This window comes from Vidua macroura, chromosome 1 (genome assembly GCF_024509145.1).
Source record: "Vidua macroura isolate BioBank_ID:100142 chromosome 1, ASM2450914v1, whole genome shotgun sequence".
NCBI classification, from domain to species: Eukaryota; Metazoa; Chordata; class Aves; order Passeriformes; family Viduidae; genus Vidua; species Vidua macroura.
Window position 1 is genome coordinate 110,997,650 of NC_071571.1, and position 19,211 is coordinate 111,016,860.

At 41.2% G+C, this 19,211-nt stretch overlaps 2 protein-coding genes across 5 annotated transcripts in view; both read right to left on the minus strand.

Annotated features, from left to right (window-relative positions):
* The window catches only part of GAREM1 (GRB2 associated regulator of MAPK1 subtype 1), a 102,150-nt gene extending 97,260 nt beyond the window's left edge, over positions 1-4,890 (minus strand). Inside the window, exon 1 of the mRNA XM_053986881.1 lies at positions 4,443-4,890. Coding sequence (XP_053842856.1) covers positions 4,443-4,563 — 121 coding nt within the window. The 5' untranslated portion in view covers positions 4,564-4,890. The remainder of the gene's footprint in view (positions 1-4,442) is intronic.
* Positions 4,891-11,760: 6,870 nt separating this feature from the next.
* LOC128818713 (ras-related protein Rab-10-like) overlaps positions 11,761-19,211 on the minus strand; it is a 32,139-nt gene continuing 24,688 nt past the window's right edge. For all 4 annotated transcript variants that reach the window (XM_053998299.1, XM_053998281.1, XM_053998291.1 and 1 more), the window contains one exon: positions 11,761-12,148. In XM_053998299.1, coding sequence (XP_053854274.1) covers positions 12,074-12,148 — 75 coding nt within the window. In that variant the 3' untranslated portion in view covers positions 11,761-12,073. The remainder of the gene's footprint in view (positions 12,149-19,211) is intronic.

Here is a 19,211-nt window from a genome sequence, read left to right on the forward strand (position 1 = left end):
ATAAAACTAAATAAAATCCTTTTGTCCCCAGGAGCAACAGGAGTACAAACCCATTATTCACCCACTACTGATAAGCACAGGAGTTCACCTAAGGGTAAGAAAGAAGAAAAACACCTTTTAAATCTGTTACCCATTTACAGATTTCTCCCTTCTTCATAGCCACCAATTCTGCCATTTCATCTTACAGCATTTACAATGCATAAGGAAGAATCTCCTTCACTACCTTGGTGGCTCATTGAGATCCATCATCTCCTCCACAGGAAAGTTCAGCATGTTTTCCCTGCCATGCACAGTAGGGAATCACTTTTCTGTGAGTTGAGGTCAAGTGCCACTATATTTGATCCCAACAGGACCACCACATATTTTTTTTCCTTAGGAAAGACATCACTTAGGAAAAAAAATTTAAAAAATCAAAGGACCACACGGCCTTTTAATCACATAAACCTTAGTCTTTGTACACAAACTGGGAATTTCTGTAAACCCTTCCAGTTCATATCCAATATATGGGTAAAAAATAGCTACAAGCAAAGGCTGATCTTTACTTGTGAAAACACATCAAGACTGTCTGGGAAAAAGGGAGTTCCACTAAGAAAAAGAATGACAGGCTCTTAGGAGTCTGAAGGGAGTGTAAGCTTACAAAAAAAATCTTGACCTAAAGCTCAGCTCTATGCAAAGCAGTATTTTCTAGATCTTAACCTTGACAGCATTTCTCTTTTACCCTCCAAAATTACCCCTAGAAAAATAATTACCAGAAATTTAAAGCCCTGAGATCCCCACGCACAACATGATTTCTGCACCAGCACCAAGGCACAGTGAGAGCTTTGCCATCAGCTTTTTCTCCTGATGGTCTGAGGGGAGCCAAGCCCAGCCTCACGTGCAGCCCTGGCTCTCACAGGCCAGCCATGCTCACCTTTTGCCCCGTTGCAAAAACCATGCTGCGATAAGATCTCTTTCTGCAGTGGGTTCCCAGAGCAAAATCTTTCCCCCAGTGCACCCACCCACAAGTCTCTCACTGGGGTGATATTCAGCTGTGACAATGCAAATCGGGACTAGGGGGCAGAAAGGGGGGAGGACAGGAAAAACACAGCACAAAGCTCGTTCCTCTCTTGTTCTTCAAGTCTTGCTTCTTTTCATCTGAAAGAGCCCACTCAGTGAATTCCACAGTGTGAGATCAAGTCCATGCATTTTCTCTGGTAGGGTGTTCAGCACTTTTTTAGCAGTTTTGTATTTGAGTTATGATCTAGAAATACTTAAGTTGTGTTAACCCACACAAAACCTATTTGCCCCCTTCAAGAGTGACAGGTTTGGGTTTTTTTTCAGTCTATTTGTTCAATAAATATAACAATGTTCACCAGGAAAACAATCAAACACATGAACACATTGAAACAAACAAAATTTGATTTATGACTTAACAGTGTCCAAAAGCATAACCTGAAACACAACCAGTCTTAAAAAAAAAAAAACTGAAAAGTTTTTCAGGTTTTCAAACTCTGAAAAAAAAAAAAAACAAACCAGAAAACCCATAAGTTAACATATTTATCATGGATAAGGTAGGCATGAATGCCTAACTATTTCCAACTATATCTTGATGTAACAAAAGACTACTTCCTCCCATACCATCAAGAAAAACCCTCCCTTCTCAGCAGAGGACCAAATTTAGTGCACATAAATATTTCATAACTCCATCCTGTCAAGAAATCAAACTGAATTACTTAAGGGCAATTTTCCAGGAGCTGCACATCCAAGCTCAAAGAACAGAACTGATCATATCCATTCTTCCGCTTCATACTGAGAGGCCAGAAGGTGAAGCAACAGTGCAAAACTGGACACCTTGTGTGGGTGTCATCTAAGAACATTATCCACCAAGTGCTAAACTCCATTAAGAAATGTAGAAACAACAAGGTAAGACTGACATCTTCTGAACACAATACAAGTCCAGCTTTACAATCTTCTCCTACATCCTGGTCTGCCAGAAGAAACAAATTCTGGCCTTCACAAAACTTCATGAGAAATGAAACAGCAGCCAAGAAACAACTTGCTGCTACAGACAGAGGCCAACCAGAGAATCAAAAGGTGACTGAAGACAGACATCTACAGGTGGCTCGATTTCCAACAGCATGAAACATATGCAGCTTCCACTGACCTGGAGAGGAATTCAGCACCTGAAGAAGACATGAGGGCATTTCTCTGCAAACAAACCCTGACCCAAAGATAAGAGCCACACCCTAACAGAAGTGGCACACGACACTACCTTGCTAACAGAGGTAGCCTTAAACTTCCTAAGCACTGGATGGCACAGATTTGGATTGGACTCTGCATTTATTTTCTTCAGCATTGCATCAAGAAATTTTCCAACAGAGCTTCACTTGTTAACCTTGCAAGACAAGAACTGGGATGCAGAGCAACCACTCCACAACAGCCCATGCTCCAGCCAATTCCACAAGCATTGCACATTCCCAACTTTCCTCCTTTAGAAGGCTATGCACTGATTCATGGTTGCTTTCTCTTATTGCAAGATAAGCTTCTCTGGAAAAAGGAAAAGCATTCTTTTCCTATCCCCAAGACCATGGCGTCTGTGTTCTTTATAAAATATTGATTTGTCTGCTGTCTGTAGTGCCTGAAGTTAAAAGTACATGCATTTGAGTAGGTAGAACCAGACCCACGAGCTGCTGAACCGGGCAGACCTAAATCAGCTCCAACCCGAAACCCTTCAGAGAGCCCCACCTGAGCCTGCCTCCTGGCAGTGCAGGATTGAACCACTACTGCAGAACACCTACACCAACAGCTGCCTCCTGTCTGGCCATCTCAGGGCATGGGCAGAGGAGCTCAGGTCTGTTTACATCCACTTGCCTGCGCATATGCTCTTAAATGTGGCACATGGGACAAAGAAGCCTTTGCACAAAAGCCACAACATCTTTGTCTCCCCAACAATTATGGGATATTCCCATCAACAGCTCCAACACAAGGACCCCCCACCCCCCCCAGAAAAACCCCAACAGCCGCTTGCTTCAAAACCCATGAACTTTCTCTACCCACAAAGCTTTTTCAGGTACCTTCCAGTGAAGAAAAATAAGAGAAACGGGGAGATTTGGAGGTGTAACACAGAGAGAGGGAAATTAATAAGTCATCGATATATACATCCTGTTAAAGCCTGAATCAGTGCCAGGAGCTTCAAGTAAATTAACAGCCTTAAGTGCAGTGACTGGAGGCCATCTTAGCTGTTCCTAGTGACAGAAGGTATTGCCACGAGGAACTCCTTAACATACCAGCTTTGCCATTCTCACAGGACAACATGTATTTGACAGTATGATGAACAGGCAGATGCAGTAAAAAAAGCAAAAAACGCCCTTTCTTTAACCTAGTCCTGAGTGCCAGCTCTGAGGAAGTACTACGAGTGAAAAGAAAAATACTGCATAATCCAGGGGCAAAGTCAAAAATCACCACTGCATTATGAAAACTGCAGTTAAGTAATAAAACAGTCTTGGTCTTGACCTGTACACTGGGAAGTAACAGAGGACCATGCCTGTGCTCATTTTTAACTTTTCAAATCAATACAAAACTTGATAAATCAAGAACTGCTCTATTACATCGTAAAAGTACATGATGACTTCATAAGATAATGAATTAAAAAGCCTAGAATTTTTATCCAATTTGTGAGTAATCTTCTGCATTCCTTTAGAGAGCTGGACAGTTTTCATGGAGCTACCAAGCAATGCACACACACACATTATTACAAAGCAGCTGTCCAAGCCTTTATATAAAAATTCCCATATTTCCCTAGTTCTCTGTGCCAACACATTACTTTTCAAGACATGGATCTAGGAACGGTAAAACGGTGCTGTCATAGCTGTTCTGTCAGACCTGATTCATATTTCCTGGAGTAAACAAAAAGCTGCACACTTGGAAACGGCAGGTGAGCACCCAAGTGAACTGTAATAAAAAGTTATCCGGAGACTGCAAAGTCTTCTTATGTTACTCATTTTTTTTTACAGGTCCGTGGCCTTCTTAGGGAATTGTAACACAAGGGATTTAGCCCACTTGACTATTCTGTATCCCTTCTCATTTGGCCTTGTTGTGGCATCACTTCATCAAAACACCGAGTCTCCAGTGCTGAAAACGCCCTTCCACGCTTAATTTGGGACGGCGAGGACCTCTCTCAGTGGGGCAGGCTGCCGACAGCAAACAGGCTCCACCAAGCTGCCCTCCGCACACGCGGAGGGGGCACAGGGGCACATTGCCCAGATATTTTGGCGTAAAGCAACGCGCGGACTCCGCGCGAGTGGGAGCCCTGCACCGAGCCCCGGCAGCAGCAGATGCCGGCTCGAGGACCGCCGGGAGAGCGCTCCCAGGAGCCGCGGGAGGCACGGGGCGCTCCCGGGACTGTGTCCGGCAGCCCGCCCGCAGCCCGGCGCCCGCCCGGCCCCGCTCCCCGCCCCACGCACCGCTGTCCAGCCGGGCGATCTGGGGCAGCCGGTAGGTGCTGACGAGCAGGTCCAGGGGCACGGCCACCGCGCTCCACTTCACGTCCTTGAGGTTGCAGCCCAGCGGCGGGCCGGGGTCCATCTTCCCGGCCCGGGAGGGGAGGGAGCAGCCAGACAGGCAGCGCCGGCGGGGTGCTCCCACCCGGCGGGGCGGCTGCCAGCGGGGCGGGCGGCGGAGGGGGCGCCGGGAGGGACAGAGGGAGGGAGCGCGGCTCGCTCCGCGCCAGGCGCCCGGGACGCGCGGGGCTAGGCAGAGAGGGAGGCCCGCCGGGCGCCCGCTGCTGCCGCTGCTGCGGCGGCTGCTGCCTCTGCGGCTGCTGCTGCTCCCGCCGCCCCCCGGGACCGGCTGGGGCCGCCCGCCGCCGCCGCCGCGCCTGGCCCAGGAAGCGCCATCCCAGCACTGACTAATCAACAGGGTGCGAGCAACGCCTGCGCAGCTGCCGCTCCTCCCCGCGCCGAAAAGGAAAGTGCCGGGCTGCCCGCCCGCCCGGCGCGGAGAGCCAGAGCCAGAGCCAGAGCCAGAGCCAGAGCCGAGCCGAGCCGCCCAGCCCGTCCCTCTCACTCCACCCTCCGACCGCTCGCCCGACGTGCAGCCCGCACTTGGGCTATGTATCTGTTATTTTAGTTTTCACCTGTGAGTCATGTATATACGTGTGAGTTCATGTATACAGGCTGTGCACTGTTACTGCACACGCAGGTATTACATATATTGCGTATTCAAAGGTCTTCACACCATGGGAACGTTTGTAGACATTCGTTCGTCAAAGCGGCTTCTGTGATGAAATCTTATATGATCTTCGTAAGATATTCTATTTAATGATGTTATCCTTTTGGTCTCCAGGCTGCCAGACTGCAGAAACTCTGGGAAATTAAACCAGAAAAACTCCTGGGTGGTTGAACTGTACTGTGCTCAAGTTTATTTTGTTCCCTTCTGTGTCAAAACTGTTTATTTTATTGCAGCAAAGTTGGCTACATTTAAGCCTTTACTGTTGACTAGAGTCATAAAAGTGCCTTGCAGTCATTAGCAAAACGACTGACAACATCCACAGCCAAAATCTCTCTCCAGGCTCCAGCTTCTCTATCTATCCTTGAGACTACCGGGGATGGCAGAGCTCGGGAAAGAGCTGTGGTACCAAGAGAGCTCCTGCTGCTCACCCTTCCTCATGGCCTGGGTAAAGGGCCAGACACTGCTGCGTGCCTTTGTCACTGCTGGTGGCACAGCACGGCCAGCACGAGGAGGGCTGAGACAGACATGCTCTTGTTCTGCTCTGCTGCAGAGACTGGGACTTTATCCATGTTCTCCAAGATGAAACAAAGACCGTGGAAACTAGTCGACATAAAAGATTACAGAAAACCCAAGTTGTCTTGCTTTATGTGGATCAAGGTTGACTTGAAGCTCATCCTGCTGTGCATCCATACTTTAGCTATACAGTGTGGCACTGGATTTTCCCAACACTGTGAAAAACCTTTGTTCTTTACGAAGAAGGTTTTTCTGCTGTTAGATCCCACCTACCAGAATAGTTAGCTTTAAAATTCTTTTTAAATTTACCTTGAAAAGACACTTCTTTTCAAAGTAGTTTTCCTTTTACCACCTTCACCAAATGCTTTTCAACAACATCGGCGAATTAAGCTATTGAAGTGCAAAAGTAATATCACAGACTGGCTCAGGTTGGGAGGGACCACATTGGGTCATCTGGTCCAACCTCCGTGCTCAAGCAGGGTCATCCCAGAGGACATGGCACAGGACTGCATCTAGATAGTTCTAGAATATCTCCATTGAGGGAGGTTCCACAACTCCTCTGGGAAATCTGTTCCAGTCCATGGTCACCTGCACAGTAAAGAAGTTCTTCCTCACACTCAGGTGGAACTTCCTGTGCCTCAGTTTCAGCCTGTTGCGTCTTGTCCTATTGCCTGGCATCACCAAGAAGAGCCTGGCTCCGTCCTCTTGACACCCTCCCTTCAGGTACTTAGAAACATTTTAAAGACCCCCTCAGTCATCTCTTGTCTCTTCTCCAGGCTGAACAGGCCTGGCTCCCTCAGCCTTTTGTCACAACAGAGGTGCTCCAGCCCCTTAATCATCTTTATTGCCCTCCACTGGACCCGCTCCAGGAGCTCCATATCTCTCTTGTATTGAGAACTGGACACAACACTCCAGATGTGGCCTCACCAAGGCAGAGGACAGGGGCAAGATCACCTCCCTGGATCAGCTGGCAATGCTGTTCCTAATGCACCCCAGGATACCACTGGCCTTCCTGGCCACCAGGGCTCCCTGCTGGCTCATGGACAGCTCGTTGTCCACCAGGACCCTCAGGTCCTTCTCCACAGAGCTGCTTCCCAGCAGGTCAGCAGGTATCAGCCACTCCCCACAGCTTTGTGTCACCAGTGAATTTGAGCACTGTTGCTAAGAGCATTATTGCTGAAATACGGAACGCATGGGTTTAGCTCATTCAGGCTGGATGAGGTTTCCAGGTGCAGTATGTAAAGCGAAGCAGATCAGATCAGACTGAGATTCACCAGGACTTGAAGCACTAGTCTGTCAGGAATTGTTCTTAAACACTATCTTGGCTACCATTAATTCCAGAAGAGATACCATCTCACAGCATTTGTCTCTCTCAGACATCATGTACTTCTGCTGTCTGGGAAGAAAAGCATCTCTCACACAGAAATAGTTACTGTTCATTTTTCTTGTTCATTCTTTTGTACTAGGTGTCCTATGGCCTTTAAATCTGCCTTCCTATGACCGTGTTTGTGTTCTCTCCAGCCAGTGAAAACCCAGCCCATTCTTAACCATTTTACTGGAACAATGTGCATTTAAAAAAAATCTAACTTCTAGATAATATCTAAATTTCATTCAGTTGTCTCCAGGCAGAGAGTTCCCAATCCTCACTACTATTTAAATGTTTTGCTCTTGCTCTTGGAGACACTTTATGTGTCCTAACTGTACTCCAGCTCCACCTCCTTGAAATATATTCTAATAGTACATAAATGGCATTCAAATCTCTAGCACCTAACAGAAATTTCTTGCTTTAACTACACCTTGTGTATAATTAACAATTTAGAGATAATTTTCCTGATGTCTAGCAATGCCTTAGTGTGATTGCTTACCAGTCTCCTACTGGTGTAAAATGCTAATGAAGCCACCAGACCTGAAGAGTAAATCCACCTTAGGGCCAGGGCCTCAGTTTCACAGTGTCTTAGTTTTTGTCTGTGTGCCTTTCAGGTGGTGTTCAGGGACAGTCCTTATGAATCAACAGAAAATTCTTGCCATAAAACCATAAGCAGTGGCAAAAGGACTCAGAATAATTCCTGAAATTATTCTTAAATGCATTTTCAATTAACTTGCACATTGATTTCACAACACATTTCTGCTGTAATCTGTAAAATCTGTAGTATGTATGTATTCCATTGCCAATAACATTATTCTTAAAGTATTTCAGATCATTCTTAGTTCATATATGTGCTAACATCTGAAAAGGAACTGTTTACAACAAATTCATTTTGGTATGAGTCTGGTTAACATGCTTTACAGCGTTGTGTGCATACATCACATAAAACTGAGCTTTATACAGTAAGTTTCATGGGAAACCATAATATTTGGTATTTCTTTTTAAAAAGCCCCAATAATTTGCACTCCTTGTTTCTATATGATTTTTTTATACCAAAGGCACAATTTTCTTAATATTTACAAATCCAGCAGGATGTAACAGAAGATGCAGTGATAACTTCAGAATCAGATCCTAAATTTCTTTCTCTGAATCTCAGAACTACAAAATTAATTAAGTTGGAACAGATCACCAAGATCATTGAGCGCAGCCTTTGGCCAGACCACCTTGTCAACTAAACCACAGCACCAAATGCCACATCCTTCTTGGAACACTTCCAGGGATGGTGTCTCTACCCCCTCCCTGGGCAGCCTGTTCCAGTGCTTAACCACCCTTTCCATGATGAAAATTTTCCTGATGTCCAACCTGAACCTTTGTTGGCCCTTTCTAGTGAGAGTGGTGTTTATTCCCCACTGGCACACTCCTATAATCTACAATGAGTATGTTTGGAAAAAGGCAGTTGTTTTGCTCCAGGAGATGTGAAAAGGAGAGCACTCATGGTGCTCATGGAATGCTAGGTGAAGCATCAGCTAGCAGAAGTTAGCATCCTACAAAAACTGCCATGGGAACCTGAATATCTGCATCTCCCTCAGGTGGGACTGGATCACACCTAAGCACAAATAGCAGGAATCTCTGCAGAAAGGAAAAATGCATAGAAGAAATTCCTTACTTGAAATTCTCATTAGCTATAAAGAGAAGAAATCAAAATTACAAATTAATCTGACCCTTTAAAATCTATTTTCATTGTTACAAAAAGAAGGAGGAATTACATGGAGGCTTAAACCTAGAGAACCAGTAGATGAACTGTTGAGTTCAGGACAGCTGAAAGTTCATCACAGAACTACCGTTGAAAGGCAAAACTGCAGAATTTGATCTATACAGAGGTGGGGAAGGAAGTGAGATAAAGATTAAGTTGGATGAATCATGAGATCTTCAATGACCTGAAATAAAATAGAAAGTAGGTCAAATAACTAATTTATTAATAAATATATAGACTATGTATGGACAAAACCTGAAAGATAAGCTCCCAAAAAGTTAGAAAATTGGATTTTAAAGATAGCAAACCAGTTGATAAGATGCATAGTAAGAATACTAAGGAAAAAATTGGTCTGCTACTCCACAGAGGGGAAACTCTATTTAATCATCACTGGTGATGCTGATACTTTCAAGCTCAGCCTTCAGAATTTTAGAAGGCAAATGTGATTTCACTCTACCACCACCATCAAAAGTCTAAGGCTAGAAAAAGGAACAAATAAACTGGAAAGTAACTTGAAATTGACTAGTTATAGATTTTTGGACAGACTGGACCTGGTGAAGGTCCCTTATGGCTCAAACTATGTTAAAACTGCTACTGATTATTTCCAAGAATCAATAACATGAGGTTCCAGAAAACCCAAAAGGGATTGCATCTCTCTCAAAGGAGGGAAGGAAATACCAAACTGATATAATATACAAACTGATCAAGTGAAATTCTACTAAATCAAGAGGTTTTAACAGGCTTTGTGGATGGTAGAGAAAGACTGAGGATCATAAGAGTTTCTTATAATGTGCTCTTAACAAAAAAACTCCAAACAAACAGTCTAGGCAATATAAATACAAAATTATGTGGAAATAATTCGTACTCCAAAGCTGAAATCATACATTGAACAGGGTTTCACTTTGATCCATATTGGATCCAGAACTATCCAGGACCTTCATCAACATCATTGATAACTGAACAGAGTACACTTATATTTGGAGACTGTATTTATAGGAAGATGCTCCAACTATGTTGGAGCACAACTTACAATTCAGAGGGATCTTGGCAGCCTGGAGCAACTGAAATGCCACCAAACAAGGAGAGACAGAAGGTTTTACACATCCAAAGGAATAATCAACTGCACAAGTATGTAGCAGGATAAAAAAACACAGTTCTGCGGATCACAAATGGTGCTAGGCTACCTTGCATTATGCTGATGCTGGAATGCATAAAGGAGTATCACAAGTAAGATAATGAAAACGTAATTTAAATCTATCCAGCCGTTTTTATTTAAACTGGAATAGTCTGCTCAGTTTTCAGGTCTACAGTCCAGGATAGTTGAGAACCAACTCAAGAACCTTAACAGGGGGGAGACGAAAAGGGCAAGAGATTCTGAAAATCCAGATTACAAGGGAAGGTGGGAGAGGAGGTGTTTACCTGCATCAAGAGGAAAGGGAGAAGCTACTTTCCATGTGTACCAGTTAGGTCAGGTATTAGGAAATTTCCTGCTTACCAGACCAGTTAAGTAAGGACTATTGCCACTCAGAGACACTCTGAAATCTCTACCACTGCAGGTCTCTGACCAGCTTCTTGCATTACATCAGGGGCAGTTGATCAGAGGTTGAGATATGATGAGAACCTAGACAGACTCTCAAAATCCCTTCCAGCACTATTTCCTTCCTCTGCTATGGTTTTAACGAAGGCAGGAATTATCCTTTGTTCCTTGTTTTCAGATTTTGTGAAAAGCACTAGCTTCAGGGACTGGCCATGAAGAGTAGTCAGGAGCAGCTGTAAATACAGAGCCCAGCCCATCCTTCTGCAACATTTCTGCAGGCACACTAACCAGGCTAGGGGCACGTAAACCTGGCATTATGCTCATGCACATCTGGTCCCATGTGCTCCAGTTGAGCTCCCTTTCTCAATACCAAATTAAGTAATATTTTGATATTATGACAATTTGCAAACAGCCCTCAAAAAAGAAGCAAGCGTATTTCAGAAGGTTAGTGGCATTTCAGAACAGTAAGCCAGTGGGGTTAATTATTTTGGATGTACTGCGGTGGATCAAAACACAATTCTGCACAACAGCATTAGTCATTCAAAAATGGTGATAAAACAACTACATTTCCTATGCAAGGAAAAAAAAAAAAAGAAGACAGTATAGTCACCACAATTCTTCAGATTTCTCAACCAGTGTTTGCAGTTGTGCTTGCTTTGCTTTTGATTAAAGAAAAAGTAACCAGCATCCTGATTCTGCCCTTGTTTAAAATTAAATAAGATATTCTCCATGGATTTTAAAGAGTCTGTATAAAGTCTGTATAAAACAAATCTATATGAGCAGAATCAGATACCTCCTCTATTTACACTTTCAGAAAACAACATAAATATATCACAATATCACAGAATGCCTTTTATTGTGATCATTTGACAAAAAGAACATTTGAAAATGCAGGTATGCTGCTAACACCTGCATAAATTATTTTAAGGAATTAGGAAATTTAAACATTAAGAAACATTATTATTATTGTTACGTGATCTGGATGTATTCTGTTGTTCCATGCTTTCAGAATTCTTAGGAATATCTAGCAACATACTCTAATGGAAGGTGTCCCTGTCCATATTAGGGAGGTTGGAACTAGATGACCTTCAAGCTCTCTTCCAACCCAAACAGTTCTATGACACCAATCTTAATATGGTTTATCCCTTTCTCTCAGACATCACCTTTGCAGAGTCCCTATTCAAGGGTATTGAAGTAGCATGTATGTGTTTGAAATGGGTATAAAAGAAACCAAGACAAAAATTCTCTGAGACTTGTCTTAAGGGATTGCAGTAAATATCAGGTACTTAAAGAGAAGTTATATGATTTCATATATCAGAAGGTTGCTTGTGTGATGATGTCAATGTTCATTGTATTACAAATCTGGTATAAATAACACAAAAAAAAAGTGAAAGGTGCTTTTTTATTAACAGAAAATTAGTACACTTAGACTTCATTTCTGCAAACATTTACATTCAAGCACTGTCACTCTGTGAAGCACCTAATAGTTCCTAAATCAGATAACTGTTTTATCTTCACATTAAAAATATGAAAATATAATATAAACATATAAAAAAAAATTGGCGACAATGTCTGTGTAATACAAAGGATGCTTAAACACTGTATTTTTGGATTACAGGCTTATTTTTAAAATCTTATATGTTCCTTTGTAACACTTGATATTTCCTGAAGAGAAAACTGAATAAGAAACAGTATTTTAGAATGCACAGCAGCTTCTCTTCTTAGTTTCATTTAGAGACACAATGTCTAAGTCATGTAATACACCGGATTTCTGAAAAACAAACAAAAGCAAACACTTCATTAGGATAACTAGAACACAATGGTTGAAAAGTTTGCTTTTTCACATACTTTAATGTAAAATATTTGGTGCAGTCACTGGATATGTTTTTCTTTTGAATATTTAATTAAATGATTTAAGTTTTCTAATAAATTAGATTGAAACTGATGCCTACGCAAGTCCCATTTGGCATCTTTACATTCTTTAGCTGCCTTAAACATCTCTCCTAAATCAGAAGGTGATAGAACGTGTCTTTTGAAGAGTCACTACAAACCATACATGCAAATCCGGTAAATCTTTACTCACATGAACTGTTCTATAAGTACAGGTTCTTCTGTTGACAACACCAATTTTAGCTAATTTTCAGTTAAGTACCCTTATCTTTGAAGTATTGAGCATGGGTTGGAAAAGTCCACTTGAAAGGAACAGGTACAGGCTTGCCATGTTAGGCTATTAACTGTAATACAGGATGTTAACTTGTGTTGTGAAATTCACTAAAATTCTGTTTTCTTGCCTCTATTTAATAACCAGGAGTACCCCCAAATGGAAACAGTTCAGTCTTTATCATGATAAACTATCAAAATAGCACTCCACCCTTGTAAAACATTTATGTACTGATTGCAAAAGCAGATTGTAACAAAAATGAAAATCATCAAAACCAGGACTCTTCCTTTCAGCAATGAACTCAACTAGATAATTAATGTTGACCAGAGAAACAATCAAACCCAGTTGTGCAATGCAGAACATGTCGCAATCTTTTTCTCTGAAACTATGAACACTGAACCCTGAACTAGGGCACAAAGACACAGAGAATATTGTCACATGCCCAGAAAAATGAAATGGGTATTTCATTCTCTACCTGCCACTCTGCTGCCTGTGTCTTGGCAGGTTTACCAACCAAGCTCAGAGAAATAAGTGCAACCAGTGGATTCACCACATTCCTCTCTCAACCCAAACCTAACAGCCATAAACAACCATGTTTGACAATAAAGAGAAGCTTCCAGAGACAACAGCTATCTAAACTGGAATGAATGAAATCCAAAGCACAGGAAAAAAAGAAAGGAAGAAGGGAAAAAGAAGGCATCAAGAAGTACAATACTAATAATGATTCAGAATTGAAAACTTACACAAAGAAATTCACCGGGTAGTTGAACATTGACTACATCCAGAAAGATTCACCTAAAATTACTCGGCTGCATCAGAATGAGGGCAAAATATAAAGTCTCCCCTGTGCTACAAATAAACTTTATGCCTCTTTGGCTGAGAATATTCATCACTTCTTAAAATTCTGGAGAAGATGCATGGAATTTGTTTCCTTTTTCCTTCTGTTGCCATAATTCCAGCTCTTCCAGAATGCTGGCTGCCCTGTGCCAGAGCCATCCCCACAAAGAGAGTGGCTGAGCTCACTCCTCCCTGAGGCTGCAGGGACCCAGGGAAGCTTCCACAGTGCATGGTGCTGGGGGGAGAACGTGAAACATCTGGGAAGGGATCAAAAGTGGTGGATAGAGGAAGGAGCAAAGGGCAGGAAATGTGTAGTAGCATCTAAACCCCAGGATGGATGCTGGAGCTGTCATCAGTAAAAATATTAGCAAATACCACCTGACTAGAATATCCAAAGACTGTTGCTTACTGATTTTAGAAATTTTTTGTCATAATGAATTCTCCACATAATGAAGAAATACAGCAGGTGCATTTTTACGTGGGGTTGTTTGTTTGGTTTGGGTTTTTTTGGTTTTATTTTTTGAGTGGGAAGGACCAAAAAACATAGCATTTTTATTACCCTTCATAATTCCCACAAATACCAACATGTAGCTTTATAGATTCTGATTAGTTTTAACTTTTTACACAGCTGTGGGAGGTACATGCATTAGGTATTATGATTTCTGCTAGACAGAGACAGTATTTGGTAGTCTGCAAGCATAGACTGTAAATTAAAAGTATGAAGACCTTTTTAAAAAAGGGAGCAAGGCAGAATCAAAATTACACAAACATAACCTTGTCATCTCAAGAAACAAGATACCACTCTGGTTTATAGATAAGATTCTGAATGGAAAATAAAAGCTTTGGAAGATAATAGTACAGTAAGAAATTTAATTTCACTCAATTGAGACCAAGAAATAACACTGAGTATTGATTGCAGTGAACATCAACTAAATAGGTTTTGTTTCACCCATGCTTTTTCTTGAGAAAACAATCAGTTTAGGTAGTAAAAGAGCTCTGGAAAAATCCCTGTTTGAACAGTTTCAGAATTTAAGTTTCACTTACTTAGAGGAAACAGGTAATTTGAAGATGTTGCAGATTATACTTCAAGACCAAATTTCGTGCTTCCAGACAAAGGGGAGAAACATTTTCTTAAACACTTAGGATACTTATTTGCATTCTTAGCATTTTACTATTCAATATTACTTTTGGATAGTAAGTAAGCTCTTCATATACCCTTAGCAAGGATCCTCAGTACTGTTTAAGTGATTAAGAATGATGAAACATATTTGATAATGCAACAGTTCTTATAATCTCTAAAATCATTATTTGTTAGTTCATCTACAAACTAGCCAGGACAGACAGACAAGAACCACTACTCTACAAATAAAGAACAGCCATTTTAAAATTCTTTTAAAAGCTCAGGACTATTGTAAGACTGTTCCATATAGGGTCTTTGTGAAGCAAATAAGGGTCTGGGATCCGTTTAAGCAACTGTGCTGCACACACATTTAAAAAGTGCACATTCATAATCTAAAGAGATACTACAAGTCCTGCATAAAGCGCTGAAGCAACGATCAGATTTGGGCAATCCCAGGTAGTGCTCAGCCTCAGCCAAGCCGTGGGAGAGGTGGGGCACCCCCTCTCCCGAAATTGCAGCAGGGAGGTATGCAAATCTCTCCCACCTGTGAGAACAAGGCGGGCAGCATTCCTCCTCTAGGGCTCCATGAACACTAACACTTCCAGCTCACATTTCAACTCAGCTGCTTGTAACTCACTGCCCCACAAGTCAGCCAACAAACAGCAAAAAACTGTGAAAAATTGAGAGCAACCAAAATGGTACCAAGAAGCTGGAGTCTCCACTCCTGTATCTTGGGCAAAGTGAGGTTTTGAAAATACCGCCACAGACACAGATGCCTCTTTACCCTGCGGTGATTTCAGTAAGATGTTGAAACTTCCTGCTATTAAATACTAGTTTTTCCTGTTAAATAGCACAGCAGACATGTCTCACCTAACTGGCAGGCATCTCTACAAGCCAGTTTTAACTTCCTGCTTAAAACTCCCCTTCTGGCTGTGTCTCCTGCCCACTTCTAAGCAGAATTTGTATCACTGGCATGCAACAGATACCTAGACACAGGAATTGTGATGAGATGGCTCAGTTACCATTTTTTTCTTCTTCTTTTTTTTTTTTTTAAATCAAGGCAAGAAAGCTAGGGTGGAATACAAAGGAAAAATGTAATGAAAAAAACCCAACAACCTCGTTGAAAGGTTTCTAATAGAGTAAATATATAAATTTTCATTAAGCTCAGCTGTGCATTCCTTGCTGAAAACCTACTAGGTTAATGGTGGATCCACCTTCTCTAGGACCAGTTTTTGGTATTTTGATACCAGTTAAGCTATTTTGAAGGTGGGGCTCACTGTGGGTTTGAAAGAGTGACAGGATTTTGCTTTATCCATATCATGTTCCCGGTCAAAGTGAGACCTGTAGTGCTTGCTGAAGAATTAGAAGCTTTGGAGAAAAAAACAGAAGAGACTGGAACTGAGGTTACTATTATTTAGAACTTCTTTAAATTTTGAGGATTTTTACTCCTATGAAAAAATGATCCTACTTAATTACTGCAATAATTTTGTTTATATTTAACAGTGATAGTTGACAAAGACTGGCAGAGAACTTCATGAAATGAAGTCCCATGTGACTTCAGTGCCTGACCTGCCATTAGAGAACTCAGTTATTAATAGTCCAGATACTTTTTATGTATTTCCCCTATTGTCTGGAATTCAAATTACGTGTTCAAAATGCAAGACAGTAGTCTCACAATCACAATGGGCTGGACATGGAGTATTAAACAAGGGCTAGAGATCTATTAGCAGGGAGGGCGATCACTGTGGGAACAGGTACAGGAGCAGGAGAGGAGGATATGAGGTCTGGCACAGCAGGATCTAACTGCTGCGGACTACATTCCTCAAGGAATGTTGATGAAGGTCTTCTTCCAAAGCCAGCTATTCCACCAGTCTGAAACATCTAATGCACTGGCAAAGCGTGGGGCTCTATCTCCCTCTCCTGTCACTACCATGTAGCCTGTAACAATATTGTACTGCAATTAGTTATTCACAAACTTGAGAAGACAGGTGTGGATCTTCTGTGAAGTTCCTCAACCCTACAGATCATCTAGGTGATGTTTAATATAGTTGCATCATAAAAACTCTATTTAAGACAGCAATATATCTTCAAAGTCAATATCCTGCAGAAGCAAATGCCAGAAGTCAAGTCTGTAACTTTCTTTTTTTTTCTCTTGGAGTTTAATTTTTTTAATTTGAATCATATGAAACCATATAGGCTGAGATATGGAGGCCTCCATAATCAATGGAGTGAGAAAGGTACCTCAAAACCACAATTTTATCCTAAAGACTCATCTCTTTCCATTGAATAGAGATGATTCCAGACAACCAGACCAGTCATGCAAATCTTAGCTGGCTAAGATTGCATGCTGAGTCTCATCCCCTATATACAGATCATGTGATTAAGTTTTGATTTATATGACCTAATTATATGCTACTATTTCCAGAAAAATATCTGGCTCACTCAATGTCCAGAACAGACTTTTTAAAAATTAAATAAGATAGCATAGTTAAATTTTGCCTTACATTGCACCAGCACTAAGTGAGTTGGTACCATTTATCCTCTTTCCTTTAATCTCTGTACCTCTGTTCCCACATGTGTGACGCTGAATATACCTAATGCTACTAAGAAAGTTAAGGAGATAAAAATCTAAAATGGATCTAAAGTACAGCAGTACAAGCATTATGAAAAACCACTCGAAGGAATTATTATTCTGTGGTCAGTACAAGATAAATAAAGGGCAAATAAAGCCTGGGGCTCCATGCATGACTAAGGATAATAAAGAAACACTGAGTATGCACTGCTGGAGACACAGGGATCTTTCAGACAAACTAACAAGTCCATGAACCTCAGCAATAATGAAATCTGATTTCCTATGGATTTAGGTCTTGAAGTGAATTAAATTTGATATCTGTGATGCAAGCTCCAGCTGGAGTAGCTGGTTGAAGCATTTTTCAGTCTCTCTGTATAGTGATCTCTAATATTCTATGAACTAATGCTGGAGACTTTCCTTCTGCAGAGTACTCTGGTTCTCACCTTATTTTCAAGGAACTACTCGGGAACTTAATTATCTTTTAGTTTGATCTGTCAAATTTGTTTAAAATCAGCTAACAAGTTCCAAAGGTACTTTAAGAGCAAAGGAATAGAAAATACAGTATAATCTCAACAATCTTGTTGCCATAGGAAAGAAGTGTAAAGAAATGAAGGAAAGGCAAAATTGAGGCCTGCTACTTCTGAATGTTCATCTCAAATGGCATCCAGCTGTTAAACATTAAATGTTACTCTCAGCAGCACAGGGAAGGTCTTAAATGGATTTTCACTGCTCTCTACTCAGCAGATATATGTTTATTTAATATGATTAAAATAGTCTTAGTAGTCAATCACTCTTGGGAGGTAGGCAGAATAGAAATTTGGGTTAGTTTCATTGCAGTTTTCAGAAAAAGGTGATAACTTCATTCTTCTTTTCTTTTTTTTTTTTTTAATGGAGTTTTCTCCTGATCCTAGTTTAGAAAAATACCAACAATCACACCCAAAAGGACATATAAAAAGGCTTATAATATTTTTTTAAAACCTTCTTGAGAACACCACTGCTTGCCAGGCATGAAACCAAAGAACACAAAAGAGCAAATGCTAACTGCATTCTGGGTGGTAGTTTTTTTGTTTCGGTTGTTTTTAGAGGACTGACTCACAAGTCCAAATAGTTCACTGGCAACCAGAAGCATTGTCAAACAACAGCTGTCATCTATTAATGAACAGGTTTAGGCATATCTGAGATTCATGATACTTGTGAATAAATAAAATACTGTTATTTGTCAACATGGCTAAGCAAACTCCTGGAATAATCTATGTCATTAACATTTATTTCCACTGCAGCTTTTCAAATACAATCAAATTGGTTATTATTGCCCTTCTCCAAAAACTCGTCTGTCAGAGGAAGTTAAAACTCAAGTACTGAATTCAGTTATTATTAACTGATTGGTTTGAAAATTGTGAGTTCTCAGAAATATGGCATGACTCCTTAGCTGTTATCAATGTAAGCAAAAAAATATCTCAGAAAAACATCTGATGGTTTTAATGAGACTGCCCGTGTAAATTAGAGCTGCAGGACCAAGACCCAGCATAGAATGGCTGAGGTGAAAAGTATCTGAAAGGTCAAGCAGCACTTTAGTTATCCAGATCACTGGGATACAGAAGTCTTCTCTCTCCCTTAAGCCCACTAGAACACAAACTGCAAAAAGAGATGGGAAAATGCAGTACAAAATTGTAACAATACACTGAAACACTTGAGCTTTTTTGTTTTGTGTTGTTTAAATGTCTTTCATATGAAACCTTTTAATATGCTTTTTTTCCCCAACCTGTTCTAAATTTTGAAAGAATCAAGAAGTTTAGTACTTTTGTATGAGCTCTATAACTCTGGACATCAATCTTCCCCATCTACAGGAGTGCTTTGTGTAAATGAAGTTACTAAGGACATGTTCACAGTAGATGGCAAGCAAGAATGTACATAAAAAGTCCTAGATTTCCTCAGATTAATAGAGTCTATTGCAATGCATCTGAGAATGGTCTACTGCCTGCCAGCCTACCCTGCTTATTTATCTTATCTCTGAGTAAGCTTCACGCACTTCCCAAAAGTGTGTCCATAATAGACTGTCCTAGGGAGTTCCTTTCTTCTGTGGGACTGGGAAAGCAATGATGTGCTTCCACTGAAGCATCTCATCAGTCTCATCATCTCATCCA